At 45.1% G+C, this 21,523-nt stretch overlaps 2 protein-coding genes across 51 annotated transcripts in view; both read left to right on the forward strand.

The window, feature by feature from the left end:
• The window catches only part of LOC119128672 (protocadherin gamma-C5-like), a 212,343-nt gene that overhangs the window by 188,350 nt on the left and 2,470 nt on the right, over positions 1-21,523 (forward strand). For 33 of the 50 annotated variants that reach the window (XM_037261320.1, XM_037261317.1, XM_037261319.1 and 30 more), the window contains 3 exons: positions 17,837-17,895; positions 19,210-19,263; positions 20,565-20,662. In XM_037261320.1, coding sequence (XP_037117215.1) covers positions 17,837-17,895; positions 19,210-19,263; positions 20,565-20,662 — 211 coding nt within the window. Of the gene's footprint in view, positions 1-36; positions 2,884-11,319; positions 14,164-17,836; positions 17,896-19,209; positions 19,264-20,564; positions 20,663-21,523 lie in introns of those variants that run through there. The other 17 variants (XM_037261330.1, XM_037261326.1, XM_037261328.1 and 14 more) reach the window with 5 other exon arrangements.
• Positions 7,708-10,562, forward strand: LOC119128678 (protocadherin gamma-C5-like). The gene has a single exon (XM_037261364.1). The coding sequence runs from the start codon at positions 8,091-8,093 to the stop codon at positions 10,560-10,562; it is 2,472 nt and encodes an 823-aa protein (XP_037117259.1). The 5' UTR covers positions 7,708-8,090.

Consider the following 21,523-nt stretch of genomic DNA (forward strand, 5'->3'; position numbering starts at 1 on the left):
TTTTGATATATATCACGTTTCAAATTAGGGTAAAAACATGGTTATAGACAAAGATGATTTTTTTTTCACAGATCATAAATGTGTTCTACGTGAAAGCAGTACTGCTTTCAAAGAGATAATACTGTGACTTTAAGAGAGAATGTCGATCAACTGGCTCCACATTGGCGGGTGGAAATGCAGCCGTGAACCAATAGAACTGAAGACTGTACAAAGCAATCTCGTCCCTGCCCCCACACAGCTTCATCTCACTAACACAAGAAAGCACTGAGCTGCGGCACAGACAGAAAGGAATCAGCTCGTAATTTTTAATATTCAAACGGATATAAATTTGTTGTTTTGCTCAGATGGCTTGAGCCGTTCACTTTGGAAATATCCCCGTTTGCATGGATAGACCAATTGTCGTGATGCTGATGAGGATGTTTGCATTATAACGGAGCAAGGATGACAAAGACAATAGGATGCCGAGACTGGCGATGGCGGGCTCTTTTGTGGCATTTTCTCTTGTGGACGACAGTGGGTGCTTCTCAGACTCGTTACAGCATTCCAGAGGAGCTCAAGAAAGGCTCGGTGGTAGGAAATTTGGCAAAAGATCTGTCTTTGGAGCTTTCTGAGATATTTGAGCGCAAGCTGCGTGTCGCCTCTGAGGCTGGTAAGCAGTATTTCAGCGTGGATGCGGGGAAGGGCGAGCTGCTGGTCAGCGACAGGATAGACAGAGAGGCTTTATGCGGACAAAGCACCACCTGCGTCCTTCCTCTGCAAGTGGTGGTTGAAAAACCTTTAAATTTGCACCGGATTGAAATAGACATTAAAGACATTAATGACAATTCACCTCAGTTTCATACGAACGAACTCTCATTAAAAATAGCAGAATCAGCCGCACTTGGAACTTGTTTCCTTTTGGAAAGCGCAGAAGATTTAGATGTTGGAAGTAATTCGGTAAAAACTTATACTTTGGCTAAAAACGATTGTTTCATATTAAAAATGAAGGAGGTAGAGGATGGTAAATTAGTTCCTGAGTTAGTGTTACAAAAACCACTGGACAGAGAAAGGAAATCTTCTCATCAGCTCCTACTGACTGCTTTAGACGGAGGGAATCCAGTTATGTCTGGTACTACACAAATTACTGTTATAGTGCTTGACAATAATGACAACTTCCCCGTTTTTGACAAAAATGTATATAAAGCGTCCTTACAAGAGAACGTGGCAAAAGATGCGTTTGTACTTAAAATTACAGCGACTGATGCAGACGAGGGACAAAACGGGGAGGTAGAATATTTTTTTAGCACTCGCACACCCGATTCTGTGTTGTCTGTGTTTAAATTAAATTTGCAAACGGGTGAAATGTTTTTAAAAGGAGATTTAGATTATGAAAAAGCTTCATCCTACAAAATTGAAGTGACTGCTAAAGACAAAGGAATCCCTGAAATGGAGAGTCACTGTCGTGTGCAGATTGATGTTATTGATATTAATGATAATGCTCCAGAAATTATCCTCACATCGGAACCGCAGCCGATTCGGGAGGATGCACCAAGCGGGTCTGTTGTGGCTCTGCTAACATCACGTGATGTAGACTCTGGTAATAATAGCAAAGTAACGCTGCAGATACCAAAAGGGTCCCCTTTTATTCTAAAACCGTCTTTTTCTAATAATTATGCGCTGGTGACTAGTGGCGCTTTAGACCGAGAGAGTGTGTCTGTGTACAACATAGAAATTACAGCCACTGATGCAGGTTCTCCTCCTCTCTCGAGTAAGAAAATGATCGCTGTCAGCATCACTGACGTTAATGACAACCCTCCTCAATTCTCTCAGAACTCGTATAATGTTTATTTAAAGGAGAACGGAGTAGCAGGCTCTATATTGTACTCGGTGTCCGCAAGTGACCCGGATGCTGGTGAAAACGCCAAAGTGTCTTACTGTATCGTGGACTCTAAAGTGCACGACGTGTCCGTGTCATCGTACGTCTATGTGAACTCCGAGAACGGCAGCATCTACAGCATGCATTCGTTCGACTACGAGAAAGTCAAAGTGTTTCAAGTTGTGGTTGAGGCAAAGGACCAGGGCTCGCCTTCACTCAGCAGTAGCGCCACCGTCCATGTTTTCATCCTGGACCAGAACGACAATGCCCCCGCCGTCATATACCCCTCCCCTCACGCCGCTACTCACCTCAGGGTGCCCCGCTCGGCCAAGCCTGGCCACCTGCTCACCAAGCTGACGGCAGTGGACGCCGACTCGGGCCACAACGCGTGGGTCTCGTACAAAGTGGCAGAGGCCACGGACGCCTCTCTGTTCACGCTCAATTTGTACACGGGGGAGGTGAGGACTAAGCGCGCCGTGTCCGAGCGCGATGACTCCTCTCAGAGGCTGATCGTAGAGGTCAAGGACGACGGGGAACCGGCCCAGTCGGCCACCGTCACGCTGTCCATCCTGCTGGAGGACGGCGTGAGTGAGCCCGTCTCGGAGCTGAGACACAAGGCGCCCGATCCCGGCAAGAAAGGCGGCACAATCACGCTTTATCTGATTGTGTCTCTGGCCTCGGTGTCCATGCTGTCTCTGCTTACTTTGCTCGTCTTGGCTGTCAAATGCATGCGGAGCAGCGCGAGCGGCGCTACTTGCTGCGTGAGGCGGACAAGCTCCGACGAGCACAAGAAGCCCAACAGAAATCTGCAAATTCAGCTCAACACCGATGGACCTATCAAGTACGTGGAGGTTCTGGGAGGTGACGTCATGTCCCAGAGTCACTCCTTCAGGTCGTGCATGTCTCCAATGTCGGAGTACAGTGATTTCACTTTGGTCAAGCCCAGCAGCACCACTGACTTTAAGGAGGTCATCAGTGTCCTGGATGCTTCTTTGCCTGACAGCACCTGGACCTTTGAGAGCCAGCAGGTGAGCGCTGCTTTTGTTTAAACTCAAGGACAAATTGCAGTACTCTGTCTCCTCGTTCCGCGCACCTTGTCACATTTTTTATCGAACTATTCGTGATTCATTCTTTAAGTTCGGCTTATTACACGATCACTTATTAACAAATTATTTTCGAGCACTGACGCTCAGCTTTTGAAAGATGAAATATCTTAAAGTTGCATTTGCAATAAGTTTTTTGATCCAGAATAGGACGGCATTAAAGCGGTCACGCTGAAAAAACATCAGCACCACAGCAGCGGACAGTGACTTTAATCGCGCAGTTGTTAATGGGAGGATGGGCGGTGTTCGAATGAATCCTTCAGTTATATACTGTTTTTTTTTTTTTTTTTTTTTTTTTTTGCTTACTTAGTAGCTATTAGTCCAGTATATTGTGTTTACGTCAAAAACTGTTTCATAAGTGTTACACAGAAACAAGGCAACAGTGTGATTTTGGGGAGACTTTATTTATTTATTTATTTATTTATTTATTTATTTACCAAAACTATATTAACCATTATCAAGGCATACACTGAAATTTATTTTTAGGTATTTTTGAAAGTATGAACCATCTAACAATATAAGTAGAAATTTTTATGTGCAATCAATAGGTCTACCAAGCGGATTGACGGGCTGTAGCTACAATACACAATGGCTCATACAGTTGCATTATTATTGAACAACAATTAACATAACTTTTTATCAGTATGCATAGGCTTTCAATACAGTGAAAATCGTAAATCGTCGGCCAAAAAACAAAACCTTCAATCTGAATAAAAATAAAAAAAACTTTTTTTCCAAGAAACGAAAACGGTTTAATTCTATTATAATATGAGCTTCAAGCTACACAAGCATATTGTACCGTTCTCGGTGTCTGTCTCTCTATGATGTGTTGTGCAAGTCACACACCCCCACCCCCTTTTTTTTTTGTTACTTTTATTAAAATGTTTTGGCATTGAAATGAGTTAACATATCTGCCGAGACAGCATTAAGTAAACAAAACTGAATTCGTTCAACCAGCATCACAACATCGGCACCTATTTTTAAAGACACTCGAAACTCAAGTTACCATTACAAATATTTTTAAAACTCATAGACTACAATGTCTCAAAAATACGGAGAATTTTCTATTGCGTGATTATCTTGACATTTAGCCACAGCAGTGTTAAAACAAAGAAACGTGTTTGTGGTATTAGACTTTAACTCTATACTTCTCAGACATAAGAAACCTTGAGTGTGGACAGCGGCTTTAAAATATTATTTACTATGTCATAATTTAACTTTGTTTTTTTCATTAAACAAATGACTGTTATTACAAAATACTAAATTTCTAAATTATTATTATTATGATTGGTCATTGTAGTAGCAGTTATTACGGTGTTATTGCTATTATTATTATTATTATTATTATTATTATTATTATTATTATCAGGGTTATTATTAGGATTATTTGCACTTTAGATTTCTTATGAAATTGTCATTTATGTTGTTTTGAGTGCGGCAAACAGTTGTCTGTATGTCACACTGAAACGATTACAACTCCAGGGAAGTGAAGGGATGGTATGACTTTAAGACGCAATGGAGATCAGATTCTTTCTCATTGGCCGGTGGAAGCGCAGACAGTAAACCAATAGAATTGAAGACTGTACAAAGCAATCTCGTCCCAGCCCCCACGTAGCTCATACGAACACGGAGAATGCACTGCGCTGGAGCACAGACAGAAAGGAATCCGCTGTATATTTTCTTAACCATTTAAACAAATCGAAATCAGTAGTTCTGCTCATATGGCTTGAGGTGTTTATTGTGGAAATATCCCCCTTTTGTGTGGATTTTACAATTGCCATGAAGAGGATGCTGATGAGGATGTTTGCGTTATAACGGAGCAAGGATGACAAAGACAATAGGATGCCGAGACTGGCGATGGCAGGCTCTTTTGTGGCATTTTTTCTTGTGGACTACAGTGACTGCTCAGATTCGTTACACCATCCCAGAGGAGCTCAATAAAGGTTCCGTGGTGGGAAATGTGGCTAAAGATCTGTCTTTGGGGCTGTCTGAAATATTTGAGCGCAAGCTGCGTGTCGCTTCTGAGGCTGGTAAGCAGTATTTCAGCGTGGATGCGGGGAAGGGCGAGCTGCTGGTCAGTGACAGGATAGACAGAGAGGCATTATGCGGACAAAGCGCCACCTGCGTGCTGCCTCTACAAGTAGTAGTTGAAAACCCTTTGCGGTCGCATCGAATTGAAGTAGAAATTAAGGATATTAACGACAATTCCCCTCGTTTTCCAACGCAAGAAATAAACCTTAAAATACCAGAATCCGTTGCAGTAGGTACACGTTTTCCTTTGGAGACTGCAGATGATCCTGATGTTGTTGGTAATTCTTTGAAAAGTTACACACTAATCAAAAACGAATATTTCTCTTTAAAATTTAAAAACGAAAAAAATGGTATGAGTGCCCCAGAATTGATATTAGAAAAATCATTGGACCGGGAAAATATGTCCATTCACCAGTTGCTTTTAACGGCGCTGGATGGAGGTAACCCTGTAAAATCCGGAACATGTAAAATTATAATCGATGTGCTTGATAATAATGATAATGTTCCTATTTTTGATGAAAAGGAGTACAAAGTTTCCTTGAAGGAAAATAGCACAAAGGGAACATATGTATTGAAAGTAAAAGCTACGGATATTGATCATGGTTTTAACGGTGAAATTAAATATTCTTTTGGCCCTCGTACTCCAGAAGCTGTTTTATCAATATTTGACATTGATGAAAGAAATGGGCAAATAATTTTAAAGGGTGAACTGGACTTTGAAAAATCCCCGTCTTATCTGATTGATTTAATTGCAAAGGACAAAGGAGTACCCGAAATGGAAGGGCACTGTCGACTACAGCTTAATATAGAAGACATAAATGATAATGCTCCCGAAATTGTTCTGACTTCTAAACCCAGTCCTGTGCAAGAAGATGCGCCATCAGGCACAGTGGTGGCTCTGATTAGTGTGAAAGACATTGACTCTGGCAATAATAGTAAAGTAACTTTACATCTTAATAAGGGTTCACCTTTCTCCCTCAAGCCATCTTTCTCCAAAAATTATGAAGTTGTCACAAGTGGCGCTTTAGACCGAGAGAGTGTGTCTGTGTACAACATAGAAATTACAGCCACTGATGCAGGCTCTCCTCCTCTCTCAAGTAAGAAAATGATCGCTGTCAGCATCACTGATGTTAATGACAACCCTCCTCAATTCTCTCAGAGCTCGTATAATGTTTATTTAAAAGAGAACGGAGTAGCAGGCTCTATATTGTACTCGGTGTCTGCAAGTGACCCGGATGCCGGCGCAAACGCCAAAGTGTCTTATTCTATCGTGGACTCTAAAGTGCACGACGTGTCCGTGTCGTCGTACGTTTACGTGAACTCCGAGAACGGCAGCATCTACAGCATGCATTCGTTCGACTACGAGAAAGTCAAAGTGTTTCAAATTGTGGTTGAGGCAAAGGACCAGGGCTCGCCTTCGCTCAGCAGTAGCGCCACCGTCCATGTTTTCATCCTGGACCAGAACGACAACGCCCCCGCCGTCATATACCCCTCCCCTCACGCCGCCTCCCACCTGAGGGTGCCCCGCTCGGCAAAGTCGGGCCACCTGCTCACCAAGTTGACGGCCGTGGACGCCGACTCGGGCCACAACGCGTGGGTCTCGTACAAAGTGGCGGAGGCCACGGACACCTCTCTGTTCATGCTCAATTTGTACACGGGGGAGGTGAGGACTAAACGTGCCGTGTCGGACCACGACGACTCCTCTCAGAGGCTGATCGTAGAGGTCAAGGACGACGGGGAACCGGCCCAGTCGGCCACCGTCACGCTGTCCATCCTGCTGGAGGACGGTGTGAGTGAGCCCGTCTCGGAGCTGAGACACAAGGCGCCCGATCCCGGCAAGAAAGGCGGCACAATCACGCTGTATCTGATTGTGTCTCTGGCCTCGGTGTCCGTGCTGTCTCTGCTCACTTTGCTTGTCTTGGCCGTCAAATGCATGCGGAGCAGCGCGAGCGGCGCTACTTGCTGCGTGAGGCGGACAAGCTCCGACGAGGGCAAGAAGCCCAACAGAAATCTCCAAATTCAGCTCAACACTGATGGACCTATCAAGTACGTGGAGGTTCTGGGAGGTGACGTCATGTCTCAGAGTCACTCCTTCAGGTCGTGCATGTCTCCCATGTCGGAGTACAGTGATTTCACTTTGGTCAAGCCCAGCAGCACCACTGACTTTAAAGAGGTCATCAGTGTCCTGGACGCCTCTTTACCTGACAGTACCTGGACCTTTGAGAGCCAGCAGGTGAGCAGAATTATAACGCGCTTTCCAAAAAAATAATAATTTTCAACGTCAAAGCTCAGAATAGGAAAAACCTACTTGTGCTTGTGAAACCAGAATTAGTTAGCTCTCAGTATTTTTTTTTACTCATGAAGTATATTTTGATACATGTGCAGTGTGCTTTCACATATCTAAATGTACAAAAAAATAAATAATCTAACAAATGCCAGTTTTGATGGTTGGTATTTCCTTTGCATTGTAAAATGACTATTGTGCTGTCGTAGTTAAATACCACTGGCCATATTATTAAGTACACCACCGCAATGGATTGCAATGCACTGAGACGCATTTTTTACTCCCCCATGTACCTACACTAATCTATATTTAAAGGGAGCAGAAAAACATTCAATATGGTACAGTGCAGTTCTGAATTTTTTTTCTACAACCATATAGTAATTATATTTTAAAGCCTTTTCTCTTTCATTCCAATTTAATTATTGTATTTTTAAAGGGAATATTTTTACGCACCTCTTTTAAAAAATATATTTGTTGATAATTCTCTTTTCTTGCTCTCCATTGACTCCATTGAGCACAGATGCGAATGTTGGTGTGTAACAGTGATACCGTGATCGCCTATGATTGGCCGAGCAGATGGATGCTATGCGCCAATAGCAATCTGAACTGTACAAAGAGATCTTCTCCCTCCCCCATACGACCGAGCACCGCAACCACAATGCTCAGTATAGGGAGGAGAGGGTGTATATCTGGCATGTAGTGCCATTATACTTCATTTTATTTTATTCCTGACTATGGATGGATATTTTTTTTTTGTGTCACGTGCTCGGAATATGGATTATGTCCTTATGGTATCGTCTTCTGTGGATGGGAAGTGATGCATTTTACTGAGACAGGGATGACAAAGACAATAGGATGCCGAGACTGGAGATGGCAAGCTCTTTTGTGGCATTTTTTCTTGTGGACTACAGTGCATGCACAGACTCGTTATAGCATCCCAGAGGAGCTCAAAAAAGGTTCGGTGGTGGGAAATCTGGCTAAAGATCTGTCTTTGGGGCTGTCTGAAATATTTGAGCGCAAACTGCGTGTCGCCGCTGAGGCTGGTAAGCAGTATTTCAGCGTGGATGCGGGGAAGGGCGAGCTGCTGGTCAGCGACAGGATAGACAGAGAGGCTTTATGCGGACAAAGCGCCAGCTGCGTGCTCCCCCTGCAGGTCGTCATCGAGGACCCGTTGCAATTGCATAGAATCGAGGTTGAAATACGAGATATTAATGATAACTCTCCCAATTTTGTTTCTATTGAGCAATCTTTAAAATTAGCAGAATCTGCTGCTGTGGGAACGCGTTTTCCTTTAAAGAGCGCAACAGACCCTGATGTGGGAAGCAATTCAATTAAATCTTATATTCTCAGTAAAAACGACTGCTGTTCCCTTAGAATAAAAGAAATAGAGGGTGGAAAACCCGTCCCTGAGCTCGTGCTGGATAAGTCGTTAGACAGAGAGCAAAAGGCTGTACATAAAATATTATTAACTGCATTTGATGGGGGTAGTCCGGCTAGATCAGGCACTTCCGAAATTACCATAAATGTACTTGACAACAATGATAACTTCCCAATATTTGAGAAAAATCTCTACAAGGTAACCGTGGGTGAAAAAGCTGTAAAAGGGACTGTCATTGTCAGACCAAAAGCAACAGATGCAGATGAAGGTTTGAATGGTGACATTGAATTTTCATTTGGCTCTGCAACTCCCGATTCCACGTTGTCCTTGTTTGATATAAACCCCGTTACTGGTGAGATCACTTTAAAGGGAGAATTAGACTATGAGACAGCAAAGTCATATGGCATTGACATAACCGCTAAAGATAAAGGCAGCCCCGAGATGGAGGGTCATTGTCGTGTGCAGGTTGATGTGTTGGACGTCAATGATAATACTCCTGAAATCGTCCTCACCTCTCAGCCAAAGCCTGTTCGTGAGGACGCCCAGAGTGGAACTGTTGTCGCCCTCATTAGTGCTCGTGATCTCGACTCAGGTAATAACGGTAATGTGACGTTACACTTGAAAAGGGGATGCCCATTTGCCCTAAAAAGCTCATTTTCTAATAATTATGCGCTGGTGACCAGTGGCGCTTTAGACCGCGAGAGTGTGTCTGTGTACAACATTGAGATTACAGCCACTGATGCAGGCTCTCCTCCTCTCTCCAGTAAGAAAGTGATCGCTGTCAGCATCACTGATGTTAATGACAACCCTCCTCAATTCTCTCAGAGCTCGTATAATGTTTATTTAAAGGAGAACGGAGTAGCAGGCTCTATATTGTACTCGGTGTCCGCAAGTGACCCGGATGCTGGTGAAAATGCCAAAGTATCTTACTCTATCGTGGACTCTAAAGTGCACGACGTGTCCGTGTCGTCGTACGTTTACGTGAACTCCGAGAACGGCAGCATCTACAGCATGCACTCGTTCGACTACGAGAAAGTCAAAGTGTTTCAAGTTTTAGTTGAGGCTAAGGACCAGGGCTCGCCTTCGCTCAGCAGTAGCACCACTGTCCATGTTTTCATCCTGGACCAGAACGACAATGCCCCCGCCGTCATATACCCCTCACCCCACGCCGCCTCCCACCTGAGGGTGCCCCGCTCGGCCAAGGCGGGCCACCTGCTCACCAAGGTGACAGCCGTGGACGCCGACTCGGGCCACAACGCGTGGGTCTCATACAAAGTGGCGGAGGCCACGGACACCTCTCTGTTCACGCTCAATTTGTACACAGGGGAGGTGAGGACTAAACGCGCCGTGTCCGAGCATGACGACTCCTCTCAGAGGCTGATCATAGAGGTCAAGGACGACGGGGAACCGGCTCAGTCGGCCACCGTCACATTGTCCATCCTGCTGGAGGACGGCGTGAGCGAGCTCGTGTCAGAACTGAGATACAAGGCGTCCGAGCCCGGCAAGAAAGGCGGCACAATCACGCTGTATCTGATTGTGTCTCTGGCCTCGGTGTCCGTGCTGTCTCTGCTCACTTTGCTCGTCTTGGCCGTCAAATGCATGCGGAGCAGTGCGAGCGGCGCTACTTGCTGCATGAGGCGGACACACTCCGACGAGAACAAGAAGTCAAACAGAAATCTCCAAATTCAGCTCAACACCGACGGACCTATCAAGTACGTGGAGGTTCTGGGAGGTGACGTCATGTCTCAGAGTCACTCCTTCAGGTCGTGCTTGTCTCCCATGTCAGAGTACAGTGATTTCACTTTGGTCAAGCCCAGCAGCACCACTGACTTTAAAGAGGTTATCAGCGTCCTGGACGCTTCTTTGCCTGACAGCACCTGGACCTTTGAGAGCCAGCAGGTGAGCAGATAACTCAAATCAAGTGACATGATTTCAGAATTCAGGTCATTGTTGTGAATATATTTTAGTAAATGGCACCGTTTCAGTCTGACATATTACACAGGTAGGCTATTTTGTTTTGCTGCAAATGTAATCAAGCAATGTGTCGTACTTGCATAATGTAATGATTCAAAAGAGAATTAACGTGTTACAGCAGTACACAGTAGATTGTTTGATAAATAATAACCGCAATAATAGCAGCAAATAAAATCAGGCAATGCTTGAGTACACTGAAGCGCTACGTTAGGCTGTGTTGTTCAATCCCCCCCACATCATTTATTTTTGGCTTAATTTAGATGGTGGAGTAGACAAGCCATCCCAACTGACTGCAAACCTCGATAAGTAAGGTTTAATCAGGTGCGCAGGTCTTCACTTATAGGAAAATGACCCTCAAAATTGGAAAAAGGTTCATCCAAAACTCCAATTTTGAGTGGAATAAGTACTTGACAAAATATATCGGAGTAAATTCAACTTTTAAAAAAACAAAAAAAACAAACCTTTGACCGCTATTATTTTGTGCGGCATCTTGTACAATTTGACGTCGGTTCGTTTGGATATGGCGCCCCCTTATGGGTGAAAAAACTTTCCGAACTTTTTCCCCCCACCACTCGCAACAAATGAACGAATACCCAACGGTGCACTGGAAAGTGTCTTGGTGGCCTTTCTAGAACCCCCCTTTTTGAACATAGTAGGCTATATTTGAAAGGGGAGTCAATGGAAAGGGGAGTCAATGGAAAAAATAGTTTGCAGCGTATGTGTGCGCGCAGGGAAGCGTGTGCTTGTGAGTGAGAGACATTTGTTGCGTCTGTGAGTGAGTGTGTGTGCGGCAATGAGGGGGGAGGCCTCTTGTGTCATCTCCACGCCCACGAGTGGAGCGAGGCAGGAGAGAAAGTAGCCAGAGCGAAGTTGGAGTGGAGGGAAGCGAAGTTGAGTTTTTCGGCCTCGTTTTCCCGTGAAAGTCGGCGGTCATGATCGCATCAAAACTTGCCATCCCTCCCGCCGTGCGGATATATTCCCAACCGAACTGGACGGACTCGTCTTAACCCAAAACAATAATGGATACAAAACGGTGAGGGAAGAAGTTTCAGCGTTTCCCTGGACAATGGAGTGGAGGCAGAGGAAGCGCCCCGCAGGAGGGAGCCAGCTGTCGCGCCTCTTGTGCTTTCTGGCCTGCCTCTCCTCCGCCTTCGCCCAGCTGAGCTACTCCGTGTCGGAGGAGCTCAGTCCGGGATCCATCGTGGGGAACATCGCTAAAGATTTAGGCCTGAGCACTCAGGCGATTGTCCAAAGGGGGCTGCGGGTGGTGTCTGAATCAGGCACTCAGTATTTTGAGGTGAGGCAAGCGAGCGGCGATTTGGTGATTAAGCAGCAGATTGACAGAGAGCAGATGTGCGACTTGAGGTCGTCCTGCTCACTACACCTTCAGATACTTTTGTCGGATCCTTTGGCGATCCAACGAGTCGTGGTGGACATCGTGGACGTGAATGACAACGCTCCGAATTTTTCCACCAGCAGCGTGTCTTTGGAGGTGTCCGAGGCCGCCGCGCAAGGAACAAGGTTTCGCTTGGAGAGTGCGCACGACCCGGACGTGGGGACCAACTCATTACGCACATACCACCTCGCAGAAAATGACTTCTTTATATTGAATGTCGAGACAAAAAGTGACGGCAGCAAGTTTCCAGAGCTTGTGGTGGACAAACCTCTTGACAGGGAAGTGCAGGGCTCGTTTGAGCTGCTGCTTACGGCTGTGGATGGGGGGCAGCCGCAAAAATCAGGCTCCACGCTGCTTCTCATTAAACTTTTAGACGTCAATGACAACGCGCCTATTTTTGAGGAGTCTGTTAAAAAAGTGAGCCTGTTGGAGAATGTGGCACTGGGCACTTTAGTGACGAAACTGAACGCCACGGATGTGGATTCGGGTCGCAATGGAGAAATATCATTCATGTTTAGTAAATACACGCCAGAGCGTGTCGTTAAACTTTTCACCGTGGATACGAAGAGCGGGGAGATTCGTGTGAACGGCGAGGTGGATTATGAGAAAGCTACATCCCATCACATCACGGTGCAGGCCCGAGATGGGGGTTCCCCAGCGATGGAGGGCTCCTGCAACGTCATCGTGGACGTCATCGACGTCAACGACAACGTGCCAGAGGTCACTCTGACGTCACTCACAAGCCCCATCCAAGAAAACTCCGCCCCTGAGACGGTGATAGCCCTCATCAGTGCTCGAGATCTGGACTCGGGCAAGAACGGTGAGGTTAGTTTAACCATTCCACAAGGTCTGCCATTCAAACTCAACTCAGCCTTTGGCATGCACTACAGCCTCACCACGGCGGGGCCGCTCGACCGTGAGCTCGAGTCCGAGTACAAGGTGGTCATCAAGGCCACCGACGGCGGCTCGCCCCCCCTGTCCTCGCAAACCACCTTTGTGGTAAAGCTCTCCGACGTCAATGACAACGCCCCCACCTTCTCCCAAAACTCCTACTCGGTGGACATCCCTGAGAATAACGCCGCGAGTGCCCCGATCACAGCTGTCTCTGCAACTGACCCGGACCTGGGGGAAAATGCTCGCATCACCTACTCTATTCTTCCAAGCATGGTGCAGGGCTCCCCCATTTCTTCCTACGTCTACATCAACCCAGAGAGCGGCCAAATCTTCAGCATGCGTTCCTTGGATCATGAGCAGCTGAAGGCCTTCCGTATCGAAGTCCAGGCCCGTGACGCTGGGACGCCACCTCGGGCCGCCAACGTCACTGTCCATGTGTTTGTAGTGGATGTGAATGACAACACACCCATGATAGTCTACCCTGCGTTTCCACCAGACAAAGGACTTCAGCTCAGTGTGCCCCCATCAGCTGGACCGGGGTATCTCATAAACAAACTTGTGGGGGTGGATGCGGACAGCGGGCACAATGCCTGGTTGTTTTACTCCATCGCCCCGGGACCAAATGCCGGCATGTTCCGTATCGGGGCGCACTCTGGCGACCTCCGCACAGCCCGCAAGTGGGCTGAAGAGGAAGAAGGCTCCACTTATGACATTGTGGTCATCATCCAAGACAATGGCGAGCCGCCCAAGTCCAGCCGGGTTAACATTACGATCACCGTGGACGAGAAGGGAGTAGCGGATGATGCTCCGGCGAGACCTCACCACACGCCGTTCTCGCCACGCAGCGGGATGTCGGACATCACCTTGTACCTCATCATCTCTCTCGCCTGTGTATCAGGTGTGTCTTTTATCACTTTTGCCATCCTAATGGTACGTTGCCTGAGGCACCGCGAGCACGGGATGGGCGACTCGGACTGCTGCTACTGCTGCTACAGTAATCAGCGGTCCGGCCGCTACCACCAAAGGCCCGGCAAGGACCTGCACCTGCAGCTCAACACAGACGGGCCCATCCGTTACATGGAGGTGGTGGGAGGCCCCCAGGATCCGCACACGCGCACTTACAGGCCCTGCTACTCCACCATATCCAGCAGGAGTGACTTTGTGTTCATGAAGACGCCAATGTTGAGTCACAACAACACGCTCAACACCACTCTCAGCAGGAAGCACCTTATGAACTCGGCCAGTGAGGTGAGGAGACAACACTGGGTTTGGGGGGGAACCACAAGATTTCTCAGCGGATTATACTCCCTGGCCACAACTTTAGGCACACCTGTCCTCCAAAATCTGCCTTACTCATTCAAATCGTTTAGTGGCAGTGGCATTTTTACATTGAAACTCCACGGATTTGCCTATTTGTGGATATTTTAGGGGCAATGTATGCTCAGTTATTTACTGAAAAAAACTATTTGCTGTTTTTATGGTTAGATGACATGTCTAGTATTGAAATTCTTGATTTGCGGCCAAGGAACTACGTTGATGTCCAGGAGGAGGTTCATTTTGTCGGGTTGTACCTTTATCAGATAGGAAAAAATGTTTTGATGCCATTTTGTCGCATTTATAGTTGCAAAGCTATTCGGGTGGGCTTCAGTTACTCACAGATTACAAGAGCATTCACAAATTTCAAATTGTCTACAACCACATACCATTATCTTAGTTAAAGAGTGTTAGTTAGCATAATTGTTACTAAATCAGTGTAACAAATTAAAAGCCATTGATGTGGCACCTCTGTTGTTAGGCAACTGATGTAGCACAATTTTAAAAAACATTATATTTTTAAAGGCAGAATTGTGGCTCTTTAGTTGGATTGTATTAGATTTGCAAGTAAACGTTTCTTAATCAATTTGGAATCTCCTTACTAGCTGGTTCCAATATTTTAAACAACCATGTTAATAGAGAGTGTGTCAAATTGAGGAATCTTGAGTGCTTCTAGCAGATGGTAAGAACGAGACATCAGATTTAAAACAAAACAAAAAAAAAGAAAAATGCTTCTCTTATATTGACTTATTGGCGAGAAAGCTGAGAGGAAAAAGACAACAGAGAAAGATGGGACATGAAGGAGAGGAAGGCAGGCAAAGGAAAAAAATACTCAAAGGAATGGAAGAAAAAAAAAAAACACTATGGTTCAGACAGGAAGTCACGGGGTCATATGTATGGCCCCTGACTTCCTGTTGTCCGCTGATGAATAGTTGCAACACTCTGTTCTTACTTCCTTGGTCAAAATGGTGCCTCTCTTAAGATTCAAAAGTATGAATCACCCTTATTCAGAATATAATTCATTGAAGTGAAGTCATACTATACAGCACAAAACATTGTGCACTTCCCGTCATATGGTTTAGCGGTCATGTCGTTTTTCATGAAGCTTTTGGACATTCTTCCTTTACACTGAATTAGCTTTGCCCTGAGGTCAGCAGGGTGCCATCTGTCGCAGTGTTCCCACGTGACACGTGCTTGCAATGAGGACAAGAGAACTAGTGAGGAAGAGGAGAAGATAAAGAGAAAAGGGATGGGTGGCTTTACACACACACACACACACGGCAACAGCCGGAGCTTTCTTTAATGCTTTTAGAAGGGCGGCCATCACATTAGCGTGGCCGTGCTTGAGGTTGCGAGTGATAAGTGGGACACACAAAGAGCCCCACGGTAGCAGGAAATATTTAGAAACGAGCCGTGAGCCCTAGTGACTAATGTTCCCTCGCTTCCAACGCCATTCTTTTGTAACAAGCTGTCCGGAACACTTGGTTGAACATGCCCTCAGCAATGTTTAAAAATAGAATGTCCTTCCTTTCGTCCGCTCACCATTGAAAGCATCCCCGTTTTGGAAGTGTTAAAGTAATCAATACCAAGGTCGTGTGTTTTGTTAGCTGTTCATAGTTTGTTTATGTGCAGGCTAGTCAGGTTGTTAGGCAAATACAGCACACTCGTTTGGACATTTAAGCATTACATGTACCAAACTGGCTCATGCAGTTGTGGGAAAATGTCCTCATGGTTTTGTCAGTTAACCGGTTGTGTTTGTTCAATAAAATTAAACGCACGCCACGTTTCCTACTGCGTGTGTTCTTCCTTTCAGCAGCCACTGAGCTGAGCAGGAATAGATGAGAAATTCTACAACCTATTCTGTGTGAGAGAGATTGTCAGACAAACAGAGCAAAAAAATGACTTCCTCCTTTCAGTTAGAGCGCCAGATGCTGTCCAGCCAAACTATTTTAACCATCATACAGTTTATCATCTGTGCCTCCCAAAATACAAAAAACACACCAGATGGAAGGAAATATATTTTGTCTGCACAAAAAATCGAGTTGTACCAGTTGAATGATGCTTCCTACACAATCACAAACGTATTTCAGTATTTTTATGTTGTCTGTTTTATTTTAGCAAAACAGATGTTCGCCAGAGGCTCTCATTTGCTTTGCAGGTCCTAATTTGTTTGTCTCACTCAAATATGTGGCAGATGCAGACTAAAATGCTGGTTTTTAAGGTCAAATGCGCCCTCTGGTTAGATGAGATGTTCAAGTTGTCAGATCAGCTTTGGTGTAGTTAACGTTGGCGCAGGATATGTTCATACCACTTTATGACAACATGCAAATGCTTTTGGAATATCACATCAATGTGTAATGAAGCCTTTTATCCAAGCACAATCATAGTTTTTACCCATGACCTCGACATTGTGTGCCAGAGCCAGTCACACAGCTGGAATGCCGGGCCTCTTCCTGGATGTTTGCCTTCACTCGCGGCTCAATCGCTTTTTATCAGAAAAACACACATGCCACATTGAGCAGAGGCATCCATTTTTAGAATGAAAGAATTAGACTTTAGAATCATCAGCCAAGCTGTGGGCGAGGGTTGAGGTCCACCATCCTACTCTCATTCACAGATAATGTGGTTTCATTTTGGGATGGATGCTGAACTCGCTTCATTTTTGCCTTATTTGTTGCCATGACGTGGGAGACCATAATGACATATTCAATGAATGTGTCACAATTGAACATTACTGTCCCAATTGTAAGATTTTTCTGACCATCTTTTAGCTTTCAATCATACTCTGCGGGTTGAACATCTCTTTTAATAATGTACCGCATCATCTTCCCGGCCTCTCGCTCCGGGAAGCTCTTGTGTTGATTAAGTGGACACAACATGGAGCTCAGCCAGCATCCGTTCACTGCATCATTGCACAACAAGAGAAGCTGGGAAGAGGTGGGAAAGAAATCAACAGCCAAGACTAGAGGGCTCGTACTGTGTGGCCTGTTCTCATGCAAAATTTAATAAGATTTTGAATGAAAAGTAAAGGAGAGAAAACCGGCCATCCATCCATTTACTGTACTGCGGTTCAACGTCTCAGGGAAGCTGTAGCCCATCTGATTTAAAAGCTGCAACTATGAATGGGAAATGTTCCTAACTCCCTTAAAATGCAATTTGTGACACAGAAATGTAGAAACAGAGTATCTGTAGTCTCTCTCTAGTTCTAATACAATCTTCAACTTTTCACTCAGTTTCCACCGTGTTTAACTGTGAGACATTTAATAGAGTCACATGAATATTTAGAGACGGAGCTTTGTCAAGTTTTCCATCTGATGCCTGTTTATGTCTTGTCTTCTCGTTTCATTTTCCCATTATGATTTTCCATTTTGTCTGAAGGTTTATGGTGGTCCAGATACCGCTTCCTTTAGTGCTGCTCATTTTACATAGCGTGCAGATGTTTGTCTGGTCTTGATGCAAAACTGCCAACACACACATATTCACACACACGCATATGCACAGATGTGTCAGCCACAAAAGCAACATTACATCAAGTCCAGTGAAAACCTCATCAGGTTTGTTGATCTTGAATGTGCGGTTCATGTTGCAACTTTTTTTCTCTTTGCAGCAAAAGCCACCCAACAATGACTGGCGTTTTAACCAGGGAGCAAGACCAGGACCCAGTGGGTGAGTCAACGTGCACTCCTCTTACTCACACTCACAGAATGATGAAGAAGGATGAGAAATAGTTCTTAAGATGCCATCATAACGCTTTACCTTGTGGTTACTTTATAATGGGAGGTAGTCTTTCACCCTCACACACTCCTCAGCGAGGCATCCCTGCTTTCTAAAATGGCTGCCGCAGCCTCCTCTCCCCCTCCCTTTCGCGTTCCTCTCCTCTCTGCTTGCTTCAGTACTGCAGATGAGCGATGGTGGCCAGAGCTAGTGGGGGAAGGGAGGAGAGGATGCAGTTGTTCTCTTCTCCTTTGTTGACATCTGAGGCGTGTTTCTAATCAAGCTGACACCATGGGATATATTTGCACTCAAACTGCTTTTTTGGATCATTACTACTGGTTACACCTTCGGGCACGTATTGTTATTGCTCCGTGTCATGGGTAACATTTCTCAATGATTGTTGCACAACACGGTGCTGTACAGTATTAGCCCTTAAAAGACTAGCTGGGGGGAATGAAACAAGCGAGAAAGCTGTTGAGAGAAATGCTACATCAAGCAAAACTTGCTTCCTATGCCTGACACGTAAATGAATAAGATTCTAAACGGCAGCTGGATCAAACATTCTGACTTTGTAGAATAGCTGCAATGTCACAATGGAGCATATCTCCATGAAAACTGAACAGTTGAGCGAAGAATTGTCCATCATTATAGATCCCCACTTCTTGTAGGTCTAAACATTGACATGAGGATGCATGAGTTATTCTGAAATGAAGTAGAACCATGTAATTCCACCCAGGTCATGGCAATAATGAATCTTGTTTTTTTAACAAAAGCTGTGGTACAATATTTTACCAGGGTTCAAATGTAGAAGTCTTTTAATGGCACCTGATCACCCTGACACACATATACTCACATACATAGAAACGCACACACACCAATAAACTATTTTCTAACATGTAACAAACCAACTTATTGACTAAATAATAATTCATGTTTGCTCCACTATCATTGTGAATTACGTAATATCCCATTTCTGAACAGAGATGGAAATTCCAAATGTTTTTTTAATTCATCGACTGACACAATAACTGACAGAATAATCGATTACCAAAATAATTGTTAATTGCAGCCCTAACGGCAATATTCAACTGCTTGAGATGTAGAAACTGAAAACTATTAGAAACCGCACAACCAGAATGAATCGGTCAGTGAAAACTGAGCCTTCTTTTAAGCAACCCGCATTGTCTAGGCCCTCATTGGACTGTGCAAGTGTACATGCACAAAGTAAACATGTCTGTCAGACTGTATAACATGTTGTGTTTTTAGTCCCCACATGCCATACGGTACTCATATACGATGGACGCCGAAGAGTGGCACAAGGTACTAATTTAGACCTACTGTAGAAACTGGCCACTCTCTGCCCTTTGTAGCTGACCAGCAATTGTGAAAATGAACTGGGCCTGATTGGTTTAGAAGGGCGGAGAGTTTCCTGTGATAGTGCACCCAGGCTGAGTGTGTGTGTAGCTGTTTCTAATACCTCATAGAGCTTGTGTTAGTCTCCCTAAAAGTTCGATGGGGTTTGTTGAGCCGTGTGCCTTTAGGCCACAATGCCTGCTGTGGCGTAGGAAGGACTGTGGCACTTTTTTTACGTGCAGTGTCGTCGTGCCATATATATGTGTGCAAAACCAAACAAAATGAAGCTTGTCTAATTTCCTCGGGCTTTACTGTGTTGCCTAAATGTTTGTGTGTGTTCTGTGGTTGCAGCCCAACAGTATCACATGTGGCTTTTCATGCAATTTATCAAATGGACGGCAGGGAAGGCTGCCGTAAAGTCAACAAGATATGTCTTGAAACTCTCTTGAGGTCAACATGCTGGATGTGGCTGGATGTGCCTAAAATGTCCCCGGCGAGGCAATAAAACACGGCTCGAGGATATAAACACCGGCCTCGTCGAGCCGGGTGTCCTCCCTCTGGACCGCAAGTCGCGATCTTGCCCACAGGAAGTGATAATACTGACCACAGGAAGAGCTCAACAGCCACAGACGGCGATAAGTGAGAGGCTCGTTTAGACTAAATGAAGCGCTCGCTCTTTATCTTTAGTGATGAGATGGTGCCTTCAAAGCAGGGCCTGGTGGAAGAACAAGCATTGTTGAATTTTGGAAAGCAGGTGCCCCCTTTTTTGCCCAGTTAATCTTCTTTCAGTTTAATTCTTCTGAAGCTCAGGGGTGTTTATGAAGATCTAGTATGTTGTTGTGCATCACCAGTATAACCCAGATTACAAATCAGCTTGACCCAGTTGTTAATGGCACAGCTTGTGTTCGTGCGGCACTAGTGTGACTATGTGAAAAGTGATAGATGGTAGGTCTGCTCTGTTCCCTACACACGCAAATGGCACTCTTTGAATAAACATGCCTGCCTGGAATTTGCCCACATGGAAATGATCAGTTTGCATCAACCCATACTGACGACGGTCTCAGCATTAAATATTGAACAATTTTTGCTCAACGGCAAGCATGCACATACTGTGTGTGCGACTTTGTGTTAAGGTTCCAACACGCTTGCCACTGTGACGCATCACCACTCCACTCTGCTTTTGCCACCAACACAGAAAATGTCAAGCATGACCCACTGCCTATTTACAGTCGGGCTTACCTTCATCTTTCCCCTTCCTACACGCGCAGGGTTGCCGGAGGACCTGAGGTTGCCATGGGAACCGGACCCTGGCCCCAACCCCCAACTGAAGCTGAGCAGCTCCAGGCCCTGATGGCTGCGGCTAATGGTGAGTAAGATACTCATTGGAAACTCTCATCTGTCAATGGAGCTATTGCTTAGAAATAAAGAGTATGATTTTAATGATTTGTCACCTGATTGTTTTATTTTTATTTTTTTGCATTGTGTAGCGAGCCAAAACACTATTCACGAGCGAGCTTCTGTGAGAGTGAGGTGAAATTAAAAAAAAAGAATGATTTAAATAGTTTCTTAAATAGGACAAATAGTCAAACAAATAAAGACAAAAGGAGCATTTGGGTGACACTAAGACTGCACTAAGTCAAGGTAGGTCTGCGCGTCCGCACATCCCATGTTCTCTCTCTAGTGCTCTCAAACAGAGCCCACACATTGGTGACTCACTTGGAAAAGAAGCTTAATGTGGACTATAAAAGCAATGCTTTAATTAAAAAAACAGAAACAGAGGAGGGAACAGCTCTTTGGCAAACAAGCTCTCAAGTCAACTGCTCTTTTCATCCCATTGTCAGTGGCGTGGAAAAAAAAGATCTGTCCTTGTGCTCAGCTGTACCCACGTCAGCACAAAATAAGCCCGAGTGGCCCCGTTGATGTCGTTAGGAAGGAAAAGAATGGTGATGGTCATCTCTAAAATTGCTGATAGGAAGAGGGATGTTGTGCTTTTTCTGGAAGTAAGCACAAGGTGTTTTCCCACCATGTTTACGTAAAGGAGCAACTGAATCGGTGGGGTTGGGGGCAGGGGCAAGCGTTTGTAGCTCTGCATTGCAGAGGCTGAGGAAGAATTATGAGCTGAGCAGTGATGCGCACAGAGCAGAGGACAAATGAATCAGTAAATTCTGGTACATTTCCAGACAGTTCATAATTGGGCTGGGCAATTATGGAAAAAATAATAGTCATG

Source organism: Syngnathus acus, chromosome 10, assembly GCF_901709675.1.
Source record: "Syngnathus acus chromosome 10, fSynAcu1.2, whole genome shotgun sequence".
NCBI classification, from domain to species: Eukaryota; Metazoa; Chordata; class Actinopteri; order Syngnathiformes; family Syngnathidae; genus Syngnathus; species Syngnathus acus.